This window comes from Portunus trituberculatus, chromosome 35, assembly GCF_017591435.1.
Source record: "Portunus trituberculatus isolate SZX2019 chromosome 35, ASM1759143v1, whole genome shotgun sequence".
Lineage (NCBI taxonomy): Eukaryota > Metazoa > Arthropoda > Malacostraca > Decapoda > Portunidae > Portunus > Portunus trituberculatus.
This window is the reverse complement of record NC_059289.1, coordinates 9,859,759-9,876,559: the sequence shown is the minus strand read 5'-3', so window position 1 is coordinate 9,876,559 and position 16,801 is coordinate 9,859,759. Positions and strand designations below refer to the sequence as shown.

General features: G+C 40.8%; 1 protein-coding gene across 3 annotated transcripts; it reads left to right on the top strand.

Annotated features, from left to right (window-relative positions):
• Positions 1–73: 73 nt before the first annotated feature.
• Positions 74–13,588, top strand: LOC123512978. Of its 3 annotated transcripts, none has more exons than XM_045269733.1 (11): positions 74–391; positions 2,123–2,248; positions 2,748–2,861; positions 3,327–3,566; positions 4,119–4,309; positions 5,106–5,302; positions 8,212–8,387; positions 8,974–9,117; positions 10,166–10,307; positions 11,979–12,109; positions 12,874–13,588. In XM_045269733.1, the coding sequence occupies exons 2-11, from the start codon at positions 2,153–2,155 to the stop codon at positions 13,273–13,275; spliced, it is 1,833 nt and encodes a 610-aa protein (XP_045125668.1). In that variant the 5' UTR covers positions 74–391; positions 2,123–2,152; the 3' UTR covers positions 13,276–13,588. The 3 variants fall into 3 exon arrangements, with proteins under 3 accessions (XP_045125668.1, XP_045125667.1, XP_045125669.1); XM_045269732.1 differs by lacking the exon at positions 74–391 and adding an exon at positions 511–529; XM_045269734.1 differs by lacking the exon at positions 74–391 and adding an exon at positions 536–1,350.
• The last annotated feature ends 3,213 nt before the right edge of the window (positions 13,589–16,801 follow it).

The following is a 16,801-nucleotide window of genomic DNA, read 5'->3' as shown; positions in this document are numbered from 1 at the left end:
CGTTTGGCAGGTGTGAGTTGCCACTTATGCAATTTGTTCGCAGAGCGTCACTGCAGTGTTATTTCTGTGTGTTTGTGTTGTGTCACGTAACTTAACATTAATAATTTATGACTCGTAGATATGTTTTACAAGCTGGAATAAAAAAAACAGATAAATAAATAGAACAACGTAATGCAAAGAAAAGATATATATTACAATATTCTACTTTGTTTACATGGAAATAACAGGATAACTATTACCAAATTAAGAAGAGCCGTCCCGGGAGTCGAGACTCGAGACCATAGGAAGTATTAGGAACAACTCTACAGTGAAGGAACACGTCCTGAGGCTGGACACGGACAGGGAAATACATTACGCACGACTCAGGGAAAATAAATGTTGACGATATAAGGTTGTTACATGAACATCAATATTAAATGTGTTGATGCATTGTTACAGACATCAACTTGTCAGCTGTGGTTCTGTGGTGGTGACAGCGAGTGTTTACCTACCGAGTGATGTGTGGTGACAGATGAGCGTTTACCTAGTGGTGGTTACAGCCGAGTGTTTGGTGCTGTGGTGGTGACAGTTACCTGAGTGTTTGGTGCTGTGTTGGTGACCGTTAGCGGAGTGTTTGGTGCTGTGGTGGTGACAGTTACCCGAGTGTTTGGTGCTGTGGTGGTCACTGTTAGCAGAGTGTTTGGTGATATGGTGGTGACAACTGAGTGTTTCATGCTGTGGTAGTGACAGCTGAGTGTTCGCCAAGTATACTGTGTAGTGACAGTTGAGTGTGGTGCTGTGGTGGTGAAAGCTGAGTGTTTGTGGTGCTAACAGTTAGCTGAGTGTTTGCAGTGGTGGTGACAGCTGAGTATTTGGTGTTGTGGTGGTAACAGCTGAGTGTGTTGTTGTGGTGGTGACAGCTGTGTTGCTGTGGTGGTGACAGCCGAGTGCTGCTGTGGTGGTGACAGCTGAGTGCTGTGTTGCTGTGATGGTGACAGCTGAGTGCTGTGTTGCTGTGGTGGTGACAGCTGAGACTGCTGCTGTGTTGTTGTGGTGCATGGTAACAGCTGAGTGTGTTGCTGTGGTTGTGACAGCTGATGTGTTGATGTGGTGGTGACAACTGAGAGTGCTGCTATGTTGTTGTGGTGGTGACAGCTGAGTGTGTTGCTGTGGTGGTGACAGCTGAGTGTGTTGTTGTGGTGGTGACAGCTGAGAGTGTTTCTGTGGTGGTGACAGCTGAGTGTGTTGCTGTGGTGGTGACAGCTGAGTGTGTTGCTGTGGTGGTGACAGCTGAGTGTGTTGATGTGGTAGTGATAGCTGAGCGTGTTGCTGTGGTGGTGACAGCTGAGTGTGTCGCTGTAGTTGTGACAGGTGAGTGTGCTGCTGTGTTGCTGTGGTGATAACAACTTAGTTTCCTGCTGTGTTGCTTTGGTGGTGACAGCTGAGTGTGCTGCTGTGGTGGTGACAGCTGAGTGTGCTGCTATGGTGGTGACAGCTGAGTGTGTTGCTTTGGTGGTGACAGATGAGTGTGCTGCTGTGGTGGTGACAGCTGAGTGTGTTGCTGTGGTGGTGACAGCTGAGAGTGCTGCCTTGTTGCTGTGCTAGTGACAGCTGAGAGGGCTACTGTGCTGCTGTAGTGGTGACAGCTGAGTGTGCTGCTGTGTTGCTGTGGTGGTGACAGCTGAGAGTGCTACTGTGCTGTTGTGGTGGTGACAGCTGAGTGTGCTACTGTGTTGCTGTGGTGGTGACAGCAGAGTGTGCTGCTGTGGTGATGACAGCTGAGTGTGCTGCTGTGATGGTGACAGCTTAGTATGTTGCTGTGGTGGTGACAGCTGAGTGTGCTGCTGTGGCAGCAACAGCTGAGTGTGCTACTGTGGTAGTAACAGTTGAGTATGCTGCTGTGGTGGTGACAGCTGAGTGCTGGTGTGCTGATGTGATTCTAACAGTGTTTGAGGTTGTATTGTGTTGGGGTGCTGATGAACTGTTTGTTGTATGTCTTTTTTGTTGTTGTGGTTCTTGATATGACTTGATTTGTTGGTGCCAGGCTATGGTCATGCATGTAGTAGTGGTGCATGTGGTCCAGTAGGAAGTGTTTCATGTGCTAGATTATGAATGAAAAGATGATTTTAATTTGCTTCTACAGCCAAATTGGTATCAGCAACAAACAAAGAAAATGGGTAACTCCTCTGTGAAGGAAGCTGCTGAGGAGGCCAAAGGCAACCGCAGCTTGAATTTGTCCTTCAAGCTGACCCCCAAACAGTATGTTAAGGTGAGCCATTCAGAAAATAAGGTTTGTGATAATTAAAATCCAAAAATACTGAAAGTGTGTAAAAGGTCTAGTATGAAGAAATAAAATGTGAAGTGGTTGAGATGAAACATAGCTCCTTAAAGAATTTTGACCACAGAAAGTGAGGTAATTAAGTAAAGGATCCTTTTAATTCAAACAAATTTAACAAAGCCTTAATTTTGTGAGAAGAAATTGAAGATGCAAGTAATGTTAAATAATTCTAAAATTTGAATGGCGGTACAGAGAAGACCTCTGTTATAGTTATTCCACACAAGGAGAGAAAGAAAGAGTCTCCAGAATACTGTAGATAAAAGGAATGATACACTGAAACAGAAGATCTGTGAGTGGAGGAACAGAAATGAAAGAGGTAATGCATACTTGAAATGTGGAAGCATACGTGGAATCTTGATGTGAGGAGTGGTAGGGATTTGTATTCACCAGCAGAGATATTTTGCACCATCCTGTTTTTCCTTCGTTTCAGCACACTTCAGGAGAGTTTATTGAAGGGTGTCTGTTGGCTCTGCCCTGGGAGATCTACTACAACACAGTCTCTATGTATGAGAGTGTCAATGCCAGCTTCAACTTTATCAGTGAAGTGAGTACAGAAATCGTCAGACACTTTCTTACTTGATGGTGATATATGTAAATGGCTGAGGAGGACAAAATGAGGTTAACATATAATTTTTAGTGGAATACTAGCATAAATAATAGGGGATGTTTGAGGAGCAAAACAGTTGAGTTGCTGCTTCCCATATGTTCTCAAGTTCTTATCACTTGGTTATCTTGACTCATATATTTTCTCAAAAGTAATCCAGAATATTTCAGGAACAAAAGAGCTGAGTCATAGCTTTCAGTATTGTCTTATGTGCTATCACTTGGTTATCAGTACTCTTGTACTTTAATTTATTAATTTCCACAAAGCATTGCATATAGTTTTGCTGCATATGAATGTCTAATCTCTCTCTCTCTCTCTCTCTCTCTCTCTCTCTCTCTCTCTCTCCATATTTCTGCATAAAAGTTATCACTAGAGCTACATATAATTATTTCTTTCATGTTTCAGATTCCTGAGGAGCTGAGTCTTCATGTCCCACACCTGAAGTTTCTTAACTTGAGCCACAATCAGATCACCTCTCTGCCACATTCCTTCAGCCTCCTGCTTCACCTGCGAGTACTTGACCTCTCCTACAACAGATTCAGGGTGGTGCCTGAGGCTCTCACAGGCTTAGAAAAGCTGCACACCCTCAACCTTGCCAATAACAATATTACTGAGCTCCCAGTTGCCTTGGCAAAACTCACAAGTGTAAGTGTAGATTAGTGAAAATTTTATTGTAAATTTTAACTGCACTCTATTGATATTATGGATGTGGCTTGTGTGACATCATGGTTAGATGGAGCAGTTATGGCTGCAGTTTTAATGGGATGTTAGTTGATCTCTGTGGTCAGTCTAATTGTAATGTTGCAATACCACATGAAAACATGTCAAAGCAATATTCATTTAGCAATTTTTATGATAATGCAATTCACCATTCAATCATGAAATACATAATAACAACTATTAGTTTTGTCTTAAAAGTTGCCTCCATAGCTTATGTGTAGACTGTAATGTAAAGACTCATTTAAACTTCTAGTGGGGGTTATATAAGCTACACACATAAATGCAGAAGCACAAATCATGCCTTTCATGTGTACATACACTGTAATACTGTATGTAGATATAGCGATAGTCCAGTGAAACTCTGCAATATCCTCACATCATTTTCTCTCTCGGTATTTGTAGTGCCTTGTATGTATATGTGTGCACAATTATTTCTTATATTATTATTTTTTTTCTGAATGGCTTAACTTCTCTCAGCTTGAAAAACTAAACATATCGAACAATTGTTTGAGAGCACTTCCTGGAAGTCTGGTGGAGTGTCCCAAGCTCCATGTGTTAGTCACTCAAGGAAATGAGCTCATCCACCCACCACAAGCAATCTGTGACACCGGCTCACAAGCTACACTTCACTTCCTCAGAGAGAGACATTTGCCCACACAGCAAACAAGGTACTGGTGACTTCTTTATATTGATTCAGTGTTTCATCTTCCCAAATGTGTCAGTTTTCAAGTGACTTTGTTTCCTCTATTTACTTCTTAAAGTATTTACATTTGTTTTAATTCTGTAAAATAGAATGGTGTGTGGAGTTGATGAGTTGCAGGCAACACCTTTTGCCAGCTGTACACCAAGAACAGTCACTATAAAGTTATGGCTTATTGGTGTATTACTTAAGTAGACTTACTCATCATGTTTGTTGTGTTCATGGCTATTACATGGTGATGTTCAACACAGGGAACTCTGGCAAGATGCTTTTTATAAGTGGTGATGTGTGTACTAATTGCCAGTGAAGGCAATTGATAGGCAGTGTTAGCAAGAGGGTTTGGTACTTGCCTGTGCCACATCTTCCCATCACTCATTGTCAGCAAATAATAATATTGAGTGGACTTCCTTTTATTGTCTGATCATTACACCTTGCACCAGAGCTTCATCTTTCTCTCTTTTTTTCTGAATTCAGGGAGACAGCTCCTATAATGCTCTGTGGAAGACCTGCATGGTAGTTTGTTCTAAGAAACAAAAGTAAATCTTTAGGTAACATTCCCTTACTTAAGAATAAGTAATTGTTAGTAATATATAGGACTAATTACTTTTTCATTATGACATCACAGCCTTTGGAATGTATATCACTGCAGTGCAGCCACTCAATAGTGTACTTAGTGGACCATGAAACTCTTTAGTTATGTCCCAAAGTTTTCCTATAATCCATAAGCCAGCGAGCAGTTAGAAGAGTGATGTTCCTTATTGCAGACCGACAGCCAAGGTGAGCATCTTCACTCGGGTGAGAGGAGTGCAGGTGATGGCCAGTGTCAGTAACCCAGAGTCAGCCAGCATGGAATACCGTCAGGCTCAGGGAATGTCACGCACCAACAAACTCAAGTGTCCATTGATGCCACCAGCCTGTGCCACAAGTCTCACACCTGACCAGCTGACTGACTCATTGCTTGGTGAGTCTTGCATTACAGTTATGCTTGAAAAAACAAAATCATTATAAGTATAACACTATACATTAGGGATCAACCGATTATCGCCGCTTATATTAAGCATTTTGATGCATATCAGCATCGGTCTTTTTAAAAATCTGACGGCTGATAAGAGATCCATTTAAAACTGTGTTATTTTGGCTCTCTGTCTGCTATCATTACTTTGTCTCCAGCATTGTCCCACCCACAGCACCATCTGATTGGTTACAAGCAGAGCCACGGTAACAGCCAATCAGCAGTGAAAGCTGTGCATGCACAGTGCTTACACACACGGTGGAGATACACACACGGTGGAGAACAAGAAACATACAAGGAGGAAGTTGTGGTGTTGGTTAAAGTTTGGAGAACAGTGGCGGTGCTGCCATCTGTTGGTAGCAAGCAATTTCATAGAAACGTTTTCAGTAATTTATGAAGATTTCTCCCTTGCACTCGGCACCCCCCCCCAACACCTCCTATTCTTTCCCTCTATTTTCTCGTGTTAATAAACTTATAAGGCAAATAAAACATGTTTATGTTATATATATATATATATATATATATATATATATATATATATATATATATATATATATATATATATATATATATATATATATATACAGTAAGGTCTCGGTTTACGTCAGAGTTACGTTCCTGAAACATGACGTAAGTTGATTTTGTACGTAACTCGAGTTTCTGTATATTTCAAAGCATATTATCGAGTTTTCAACCAATCATTGTTTATGGTCATTCAGGTAAGTTAAAGGTTATACTGTTATATTATTTACAACTATATAGGAATATGAAACACAAGTTTGTTTTTGTTGTTGATTAGGGCCACGAACGCGAAGGACTGCAGGTTGCCGAGAGGGGTGGCCCTGAGGCCGCCAGGAGGGTGGGCAGGTCGAATGTTGTGATACCCAGGGCAGACAGCTGAGAGCGTAGTGCAGTGCGGTGGGAGTAGAAGCGTGGGCAGCGGGGCAGGAAATGCAATAGGAAAGGGCAATAGGGATCAGCAGACAGGCGCAGACGGTGCAAGTGAGCTGCGAGTGTCGTGTGGCCCAGGCGAGGCTCTGGAGTTGTTATTGTTGTGATGGGTGCGCGAACCCTCAAGGTCGTCAACCTCCCCGTTGTCATGGTAACGGGCTTCCCATTTTCTTCTTCACTCCCTCACACAGCTGCTGCCTCCCTTCTCATGTCTTTAATTATGTCCTCTTTTTCTTGTAGCGTAATGGTTTTCCTTTTCTTAGCATCACTGCTGTCACTAAGGAGTTTTCTCTTTGGTGCCATTGAGCAAGATACTAAGAACTTGAGTCAGTAAATGCAGAAGTAGGATAACACTCTTGCCAGGGGCGACGGTGTGGTGGAACTGAGGCAGGGTGCTATTGTATTCAAGTGTGAGGCGGGCGGTGTGACGGGTAACCACCAACAATAACAATAAATCCAGCGCTTTACGATTTATAAATTTTCAATTTTCTTAATCTTAAATTGCCTTATAGTGGACTGACGTAACTACGAGTTTGACGTAACTTGAGACCGACGTAACCCGTGACTTTACTGTGTATATATATATATATATATATATATATATATATATATATATATATATATATATATATATATATATATATATATATATATATATACAGCAAATGAATATCAGCTCCAAATATTGGTTACCATCCTCCTTGACTATTAATAATCGGTATTGGTATCGGCCCTGAAAAATCCATATCAGTTGATCTCTACTTTACATGTCTTGATATCAAATGATTTTGCCATTTTATTTAGCTTATTGACAAACTGGACAAACTGAGAATCCAAGAAAATCTGTGATAGAACTTAGGTATCATCATGCATCATGATTTTACATAATGTGTGTACTGTAATCCAAGTGTGCTTTGAAGATTGGCATTCTGTGCTTTTGGAATTTCATGATTCTGATACTGGTTCCAAAATATTATTATAGCATTGTTGTCTTGTTTTATTCACAAGTTTGTTTATTGTAGTCTGGCAAGCAGCATTCAGAATTGTTGTGCCAGTCGTTGTGGATTTTTTTACAAAAATTTTGTTACCATATCATTCTCGATCACATTGCATTGTTTTTCTTCTTTTTGCTTAGTGTGTTTTTAATTCTACAATCCCTGCAAAATTACCCTTAAGCATACTTTAAAGAGAATTTACATATACATACTCTGCATTACAACTGTTGACATGTGCTAGAGCACTATACTACAGCCTGCGTTGTGTAAGTGTTAGTGATTTGCTTTTCTTGTATCCTGAGAGTCTGTCCACATGCCGCTTAACCCATCTCCTAAATCAAAATATGCACAGGTTTTGTGATGTTCTGCTCATGATTCATTGAAGATGAATGTACATGATATTATACAGTCAGCAGAAAGAATTTGTTAGGTGTTCCTTGTCACTGTGATATCTCTATCTCTGTTATATACATTACTGAATGGCTGAGCATTCTTTTCTTGCAAATATTCCTCCTTTCATATCCTCATATTAAAGACTACTTTAATGACTTTGTAGCTTAGTTGACATGGTAAAAACACATCTAAAAAATATGCCCTTTATCATATAGAGTGGGGCTTTGCTCAGGGCCAATGAATCAAATGTATATCTACAACATCTAATGTTCAATTCTATTTATGTGAGTTTAGGGATTGAAAAGCTAAACACTCCCAGCAGAGAAACCAGTTGGGGCTGACCTGGAACATCTGTTGCTCATGACACAGTGGACAGGTGTGGTCATCTCTGAGGAAACGTACACAAATCTGAAACTTCTGAGTTTTATATGTCCAGTTCATGCTGCCAAATTCAGGAATGTATTGTGATTTTAAATATTTTCATCACTCAACAGGTCTTTCTTCATCCATCAATTTTAGGACTGTTGTATGGTGTGGCCATCAGTGATGCAATGGCCCTCAACACAGAAGGACTCACTGTTGATGAATGCAACTTCTTCTATGACTCACAAAACTTCTCCCTAGAAAACAGAATTAGTGACTACCTACGGACACATTTTCCCCCACACGACTGGTCCTCCAACACAGACATCATGGTGAGTCTTGCGGCCATTCACATTGCCTTTCTTTTTTCCAGATTAAGAAGACTGAGACTCTGTCACTCAGCTCATCCATTGTGTAACCCAACATATGAAAGTTTGGAATTTTTTATTTTTTATTTTAGTTATATGATATTTTCAAGGTGCAATATGAGCAGATGGACGGACACATTGAGGTTAAAGAATCCCAAATATGGTAGATGGTAATCTTGGTTTGCAAGTGTACCCAATTTTTCCTATTATTTCTACTGCTCTGACTTACCTTAGAAATTCCTAGTGTTTCTTTCCTTGGATCTTATCTGCACTTCCTATCCTGCAGTGTTATCTCTCTCTCTCTCTCTCTCTCTCTCTCTCTCTCTCTCTCTCTCTCTCTCTCTCTCTCTCTCTCTCTCTCTCTCTCTCTCACGATGTGTGATACTTTGAACCTTTAGTATTCAATGCTTAGAGTTTGCTATTGAATTTTATTTTGACTTAATTTCTGAATTTTCTTGATGCTTTCTTTCTGAAAATCCATCTTGTACAGAAACCATGAAAATCTGAAGGGAGCTTACCATAAATCCAAATTTGTTCCTTCTCTCTTCAGTTGCTGACTCTGGAGTCCATGATGCGGTGGGGAGGAGTGGTGGATGAGCTGGAGCTGGCATGTCAGCTGGACCAGTGGAGGATTCATGGCTCTTCAGACCTGGACCCCATGCCAGGATACTTCCTGTCACCATTCATGAAGAGAGTTAGTATGAGGAAGTGTCGTAAACCTTGCTTAGAGCTTTAGGGAAAGGAAGAACTATGTACAGTCAGCCATCACCAAACATATCTTTACTGAACAGGACTTCATAGAAAATTATTACACTTAACATGACTATGTATATCAGTGTGTCTTTTCAATATTATTGTGGTGTGTAGCCCACAACCAGTAGGAGAATAGTTCATTTTCTACACTGAGTGTAAGGCTGGTGACAACAAACCTGTCCAGTCCAGTCTTACATTTTTTTGCATGTCTTACATAATTTATATGATTTACAAGTCTTATGACATAGGTTGAAAATCTTACATTTTTTTCTCTGCACACTATATATATATATATATATATATATATATATATATATATATATATATATATATATATATATATATATATATATATATATATATTTTTTTTTTTTTTTTTTTTTCTTTTAATGTGTTTGTTTTAAACAATTTGAAATAATTAAATTCCCCTTTTCAAGTGTTATATGTATGACCCCTCCCAATACATCAGGGTGTGCTTCCTTCAGTTCCTTGGCAGTGATGAGAGGATCTTTTTTCATTTCACGCTGCAGCAGCTGTGTCCTTGGGTGTGTTTCCTTTTTTTTTTTTTTTTTTTTTTTTTTTTAATGTTTTCTGCACAAACTTATGGTCTTTAATGCAAAATCTTACATCACGACACCACAGTAGTTTGACAGGTATGTGACAACACAAAACAAATGAAAGGTGAGAAGTGTTATAGTGAAGTCTTTTGTGTTATTTCAAGCATACATATTGTGTGACAGTCATTCACCTTTTCACTTGATAAGCTTTGGCACTTGGTAAAGGTTTCCACAAGCCTCTGTGAGTTAGACTACTAGCTGATAACACTCCTGTGATCTGCAAGCCACAGAACTGTGTGAAAAAATTCCTTAAGTTGAAGATTGGAATTCCATTAGGACTCAATTGTGCACTACAAATATACAAGTATGTGATGATTTGAATATCATCAAGTCTGAGTAATTGAAGAAAATAATTTTCATTTCCTGCTTCAGGTCATAACAACAGAAGGATATTCAGCAAATCCTCATGGAGTTGCTCAAACAGTTTATAAACAAGTCAAGGATGAAATGTCAAGAGGAATTTACCTCACCAATTCCCAAGACAACTCGTGTCTTCCATCATCTCTTGTTTTAGGTGAGTGACTCGGGTATTAGATACCTTCGTATTTTTTTCAAGGCATTCATGTGTAATGAGGAATTAGTTGATGGTGTAGATGGTGGCTAACTTTTCTTGACTAGTACTAGGTAGAGTCCATATTGTGCATTGACAAGCTATAGCAGGTGTGATTGGTGGAGCAGAGGCTGAATACTTGACTGGACTAACTCTTTTCATACTAGATATTGTTTTCCTTAATCATATAAAATCTTTTAGAAACTTGTTGTTGTGCTACAGTTACTATACAGTAATAGTTCGAAATACGAACGCTCCAACATACAATTTTTTTTATATACGACGAAATTTTTTTTTATTTGTCTCAAAATAAGAAGATATTTTTAAGATACGCATAGCCATCGGTAGGTGGCACAGCGATCACTCAGCTACTCGCGTCCAAGTCAAACCATTGTTGGTGTATCATTCTGAGAACCTGTGGGCCTTTAAAGCACATAGGGTGTTAAAAGAGAAACTCCAGGTCATGTGGCATGCCAATATTAAGGCCAATTCCTCCTCTGTACTACATATATGAAGTTCTATCAAAGTATTGGTAAGTACGAATGCAAGTTGGGAGTTTTCGCTCATGCTAACATGGCAGGTTTGGCAAGAAACACACAAAATAGCCTGTATTCACATACTGATTGCACTTGGAAATTCAATAAATGACTGAGTACAAATGGTGCTCTGCCCACAAGCAACTCTTCCTCTGCCATGCAAAAAACCAGAAGTCTCTAGATGCTATGGTTACCAAAATATCACAGGTTGAATGAGGTGGTATCATCGGTGTTCGTGGCCTTGCATCTGATCGGGTTGAGCGGCCTTGGCTAGAGCAATAGAAAACAGGCCCCTTGTATTTCTCTCTCTCTCTCTCTCTCTCTCTCTCTCTCTCTCTCTCTCTCTCTCTCTCTCTCTCTCTCTCTCTCTCTCTCTCTCTGTCGCCTGTTCTTCTGATACCACTCTCATTCAAATGTTGTCTCTCCGCTACATGGCGAGAGACCCGAGGTGTAGAAGTAAGGCACGCGGGAGAGGTGGCGGAATCGAACACCGTGAAATCAGTCACTACCACCATCCATCATGGAAATTGGTGACACAGTGACGTATAGCATATGTTTACTCCTGATGAATGTTGCCAGCTCACAAACAAAGAAGATGGTAAGAAAATAGCCAAAATAAAGTCCAAAAATGCCTAAATGTCTATCGACGTGGCCCGAGTCTTGTGTGATGAACGTCTATCGACGTGTCTCGAGTCTTGCGTGATGAACGTCTATCGACGTGCCCCGAGTTTTGCGGGTTAAGTTGTTATTTTGGACATTATAGTACATTTATATCATGCATACAATAAACATTGTATTTATCTTATATTAAATCTATATTTGGTTGGTAGTTAAAGCATGTTAATTTTTTTGGGGTGCAAATTCGTATCACTAGAATTAATTAATTCTATTTCCATTAATTTCTGTGGGAAAAATTAATTTGATATACGTTTTTTTTTTTTTTTTTTTTTTTATATATATATACAACGATCATCACGGAACGAATTAAATTTGTATGTTGAAGTACCACTGTATATAGTTTTATAGCTTAGGAAAGGCACAATTACTCTCCAATTCTGCCTTATATCTCACATTGATATTATTGATTTTTTTCCTTCAGGAATACCATGTTTCTATAAACACCACGAAGTGGAGATGAATGCTGAGAGAATTTGCAAAGCTTCACATTCTGATCCAGTTGTGAGGGCCACTTGCATATTTTTATCACTGTTAGTGGCATCACTCCTGCAGGTATGTGACAGTATATGTATTGCTCATTAGTTCTCAATCCTTCATTGCTAACAGTAGAATTTTTTTTCTTACATTCTGACAGATGTACCCCATTACCCTGTGTAAAAATGATGTTTCTGTCTCTAAATCCACTGTTGCCCACACTACCATTTCTATCACATGTTTGCAACCTTTGTACAATCCAATACATCTGCAGACTGAGTAGCTAAGCTAACATTATGCTTCACACCTGCCATCCTGACAGTGCAATACTCTGTAACACTGAAAACACAACACAGTAAAGAATATCTAGCCTACTTTACTCTCATATATGTTTCTTGTGAGATTATTTATTGTGAATGGTATTTAAATTAATTCTTCAAAAGTCTTAAAACAAGAGAAGCCAAAAATGAAGGCAAGATCTTAGAGCTTTGACTGTTGTAAGTAGAGAGATGGCAACACTGAAATTCTTGAAGGAGGCGTAGCTTTACTGGCACAGTTTGTTTGAATCTGTAAGAATGGATTGCTATTTTGTTAATCACTTGCTGGCCGTGAGAACACCAGATGGTGAGCTGCACTACTTCTCTAGTTAGTACAGCACCAGGACTGTCAAAAGTGTGTTGATGTTTAAGTCTAGACATTGCAAAAAAATATTTAAAAATTTTGTAAGGTGTGACAAAAAAATATATTTACATTGAATAAAAAAGAATGAAAATCAGAATATGCACTAATGTTGTGTGATTGTTTTGAAGTGCTGGAATAGTTTGAGTGTGTTTTTGCTTCAGGGACAGAAAACAAAAGGTGCCCCAGTTACTGGTCTTGCCAAGGAGCTAATGCAGAAGGTGGAGGAAACATTGACAGACAAAAGTGAAAAGGAGAGGTTCCTGGCAGCTTTCCACAACCAACATGAAAAGTTTTCTCACAGGTGTGATGTGTTAACAACCTTACAGATGTTGATGTTTGCTCTCAACAGTGAACAGCTTGACTTCAAGGAGCACATCACTAGGATTGTGATGCAGGGAGGGGATGGGGTGTGTGTTCATGCCAGTGTGGTGGGAGGGGTTCTGGGCCTCATTCATGGCTATGCAAACCTTCCACAAGACTGGCTGATCCAGCTTCCCAAAGAAAATGTAAAGTTTTTGAACTCAAAGTTAAATTTGTTACTTGATCTCTTTGGTTTGCCTTAAATGAAGTGACATTTTACATTATGTAGATGTAATGTTAATTTTTCAGGTAATATATTACAGTTAATTGTTAAATTCTTTATTTCATGCATCACTGTACCTGGATGGAAAGAGATTGGCATAACATGTCTTGTCTGTGCTATGATACTCAAAGTGGCAGCCACAACATAGCATTCCCACCTGTCTTTCCTCACTTCCCACAGTCCCATGATTTCTGTTTGGAGTCCTGTTGTCTTCCCTCAACTGCTTGTGCTTAGAAGGCATAATGATGGTCTTCCTCTACAATCCACCAGTACTATCCAAATGTGATTATAATCATTAAAAGTTATGTTCTTATTGAACCACCTCAGTAATATTCCATTGAAGCATTTAAACCACCCCACAGTTCACATATTGACTTATAGCAATCCTTTATATTTTGTGCATGTGTGTGATATGCTGTGCTTCTTTGAGCTTCCTCTGAAGAGACAGCTGTGAAAGACAAGTTCCTGTGTATTATCAGCAGCATTCTGTTGATCTTTGAATGTCTGTCTTCCTACACAAGAGAGGTATAATTGGCCTGAGTGATTAAATCAGTAAAGACCTGCAAATGACTGTGTTTTATGGTGTTTGTTGTGCAGTGCAATAACACCGCCAAGTTGATATATTTCACTGTGGCAGTGGCAGTGTCCTGTAATGGGCATTGTTATGTTACTCACTCAGGCTTATTTCATGGACCAAGGTTGCAACATGGAAACTTACTGTGATATACCATTTTCTTTTCAAGTGGGGCTGATCTGGACAGAAATGATTAATTATGTGATCAGTGTCTAATAATGTTCTTTGTATTCAAGGCATCTCTTGATTTTTATATCATTGAGAGCATTTCTTGTTCATACTTGTATTCATTGGAATAGAAATATTTCATTTAGTTTGAATTTTAAAGTGACATAACTATGTATCATATCATCATAAACTATCTATATTTTACAGATTCTTGTACTTTGCAAATAATTGGTCTCTAAGAAGTCTTGAAGACACATCAGAAATTGAAAATTCTGGTGGTATATAGTACACTATTCAAGTTCCATGCCTCACCCTTCCTGATTACTGACACTTTGCAAAGATAAGATAGTAGTCCTCAAACAAAGTGGTAGGCAGTGTTGCATAAAGCTGTGGCCAAGACAGGTGACACAAACATCGACACCCACCAGCTCCTGCTTTCTCACTTTACAGAATGACCTCTGGTATACAGAACTTTGCAGAACATTAAATAAACAAAACCAAGGATTCTCTCTCTCTCTCTCTCTCTCTCTCTCTCTCTCTCTCTCTCTCTCTCTCTCTCTCTCTCTCTCTCATATGACAGGCATTGCTCCAGGCAGTATCATTCATAGCATAAGCATGATGTTCAGTGCTGTAATCCACCTTACAAGTTTGCTTGAATGAGAGAGCTGTCATTATCCTCCAGAAGCCCCTATGAAGACTGATGTGTCTTCAGGAGAGAGAGAGAGAGAGAGAGAGAGAGAGAGAGAATGCGATGTTTGAGTTACCGAACTATTGTTCGAAAACATCTATTTTGAGTGAAGCAGCTCCAGTGTGGGTTTAGCTGTACTAACTGAGTGCACAATGTACTATCTGTGTAGTACTACGCCTCAGGGTATCGCTGAAACATCTCATTAAAAAAATGAGGCCCCACGCACATAGGAAACACTGCCTTCAAAATAGAATCAGCACAATAGCGCAGTAACCCCTACCTACAATCACAATAGCGAAGTCACACCTACCAAAAGGAACCAAACCCCCATACCCGACCTCCCTACATCCCGTTTTCGATCTCTGGGAGGTCCCTCTCCTGATAAGAAGACGCCATTCCATGTGAAGCGCGAGAACCGAATCTGGCGAAGGATGACCGGGGGAGGAAGCGAAGCAGAGGAAGAGGGTCCCGATCACCCGCACTGGAGCTGCTTCACTCAAAACAGATGTTTTCGAACAATAGTTCGGTAACTCAAACAGCGCATTTTGAGGTACAATCAGCTCCAGTGCGGGTTTAGCTGCATCACAAGTGGAGGAAGGATCCGCCGCCAGACTATACTGAAAGGGAAGGGTACTGTAAACCTCTAACCTGGCAGAGTGAGGACGGTCCGAGAGAGCAGCATACCTGGACCGGTGTGTGGAGGACGGTCCGGTAGAGCTGAGGCAACCTTTGGGAGGGGTGAGGTCTGGTTCCGTCGGATGAGCGCAGACCTCCCCCAAAGCTACCATCCCGCCCCGTCGGCCACCCTACGGGTCCGGACTTCACCCCCATCTTACACGGCAACGATGCGGGACCCTTTCCCTACCCTCCAGTAGAAGGAGTCTTTGCCACTTCCAGAGCCCCTCTTACTTCTCCCGGATCCCCCTCTCCGACCCGACGGGTCAGACTTTGGGGGGGGGGATGGTAGCTTTGGGGGAGGTCTGCGCTCATCTGACGGGACCAGACCTCACCCCTCCCAAAGGTTGCCTCAGCTCTACCGGACCGTCCTCCACACACCGGTCCAGGTATGCTGCTCTCTCGGACCGTCCTCACTCTGCCAGGTTAGAGGTTTACAGTACCCTTCCCTTTCAGTATAGTCTGGCGGCGGATCCTTCCTCCACTTGTGATGCAGCTAAACCCGCACTGGAGCTGATTGTACCTCAAAATGCGATGTTTGAGTTACCGAACTATTGTTCGAAAACATCTGTTTTGAGTGAAGCAGCTCCAGTGCGGGTGATCGGGGCCCTCTTCCTCTGCTTCGCTTCCTCCCCCGGTCATCCTTCGCCAGATTCAGTTCTCACGCTTCACATGGAACGGCGTCTTCTTATCAGGAGAGGGACCTCCCAGAGATCGAAAACGGGATGTAGGGAGGTCGGGTATGGGGGTTTGGTTCCTTTTGGTAGGGGTGACTGCGCTATTGTGATTGTAGGTAGGGGTTACTGCGCTATTGTGCTGATTCTATTTTGAAGGTAGTGTTTCCTATGTGCGTGGGGCCTCATTTTTTTAATGAGATGTTTCAGCGATACCCTGAGGCGTAGTACTACACTGATAGTACATTGTGCACTCAGTTAGTACAGCTAAACCCACACTGGAGCTGATTGTACCTCAAAATAACAGAATAGTCTCAGGTCTGTGGATTGGGTAGATAGGTGGAGGAGGCTGCCTGTACCCACAGCATGGACTGTGTATGTGAATTCACCATGATGAGGGAGGATGGAAATATTACATAACACTCAAATTTTTAGGACCTAATAATGCATGATGCAAGAATCTCTGGAACATTGTTACTTTATTTCTTGGTAATGTGTGAGGTGCAGCTCTTTCCAAATGCTGATATAAGAAGTGTATTGTGAGGCCTCAGCCACATGATTGTGCATACACACCGTTCATCCATCCACATACAGCAGCAAGTGATCATACTGTGCTGCTAGACAGCCTTCACTGGTGATGATGCTCAACCATGACAAGGGCACTTTGTTGGTTTACCTTTAAATTTACTAGAACAGTGAACTTCAAATGAGTGTTGATCAGGCAGTG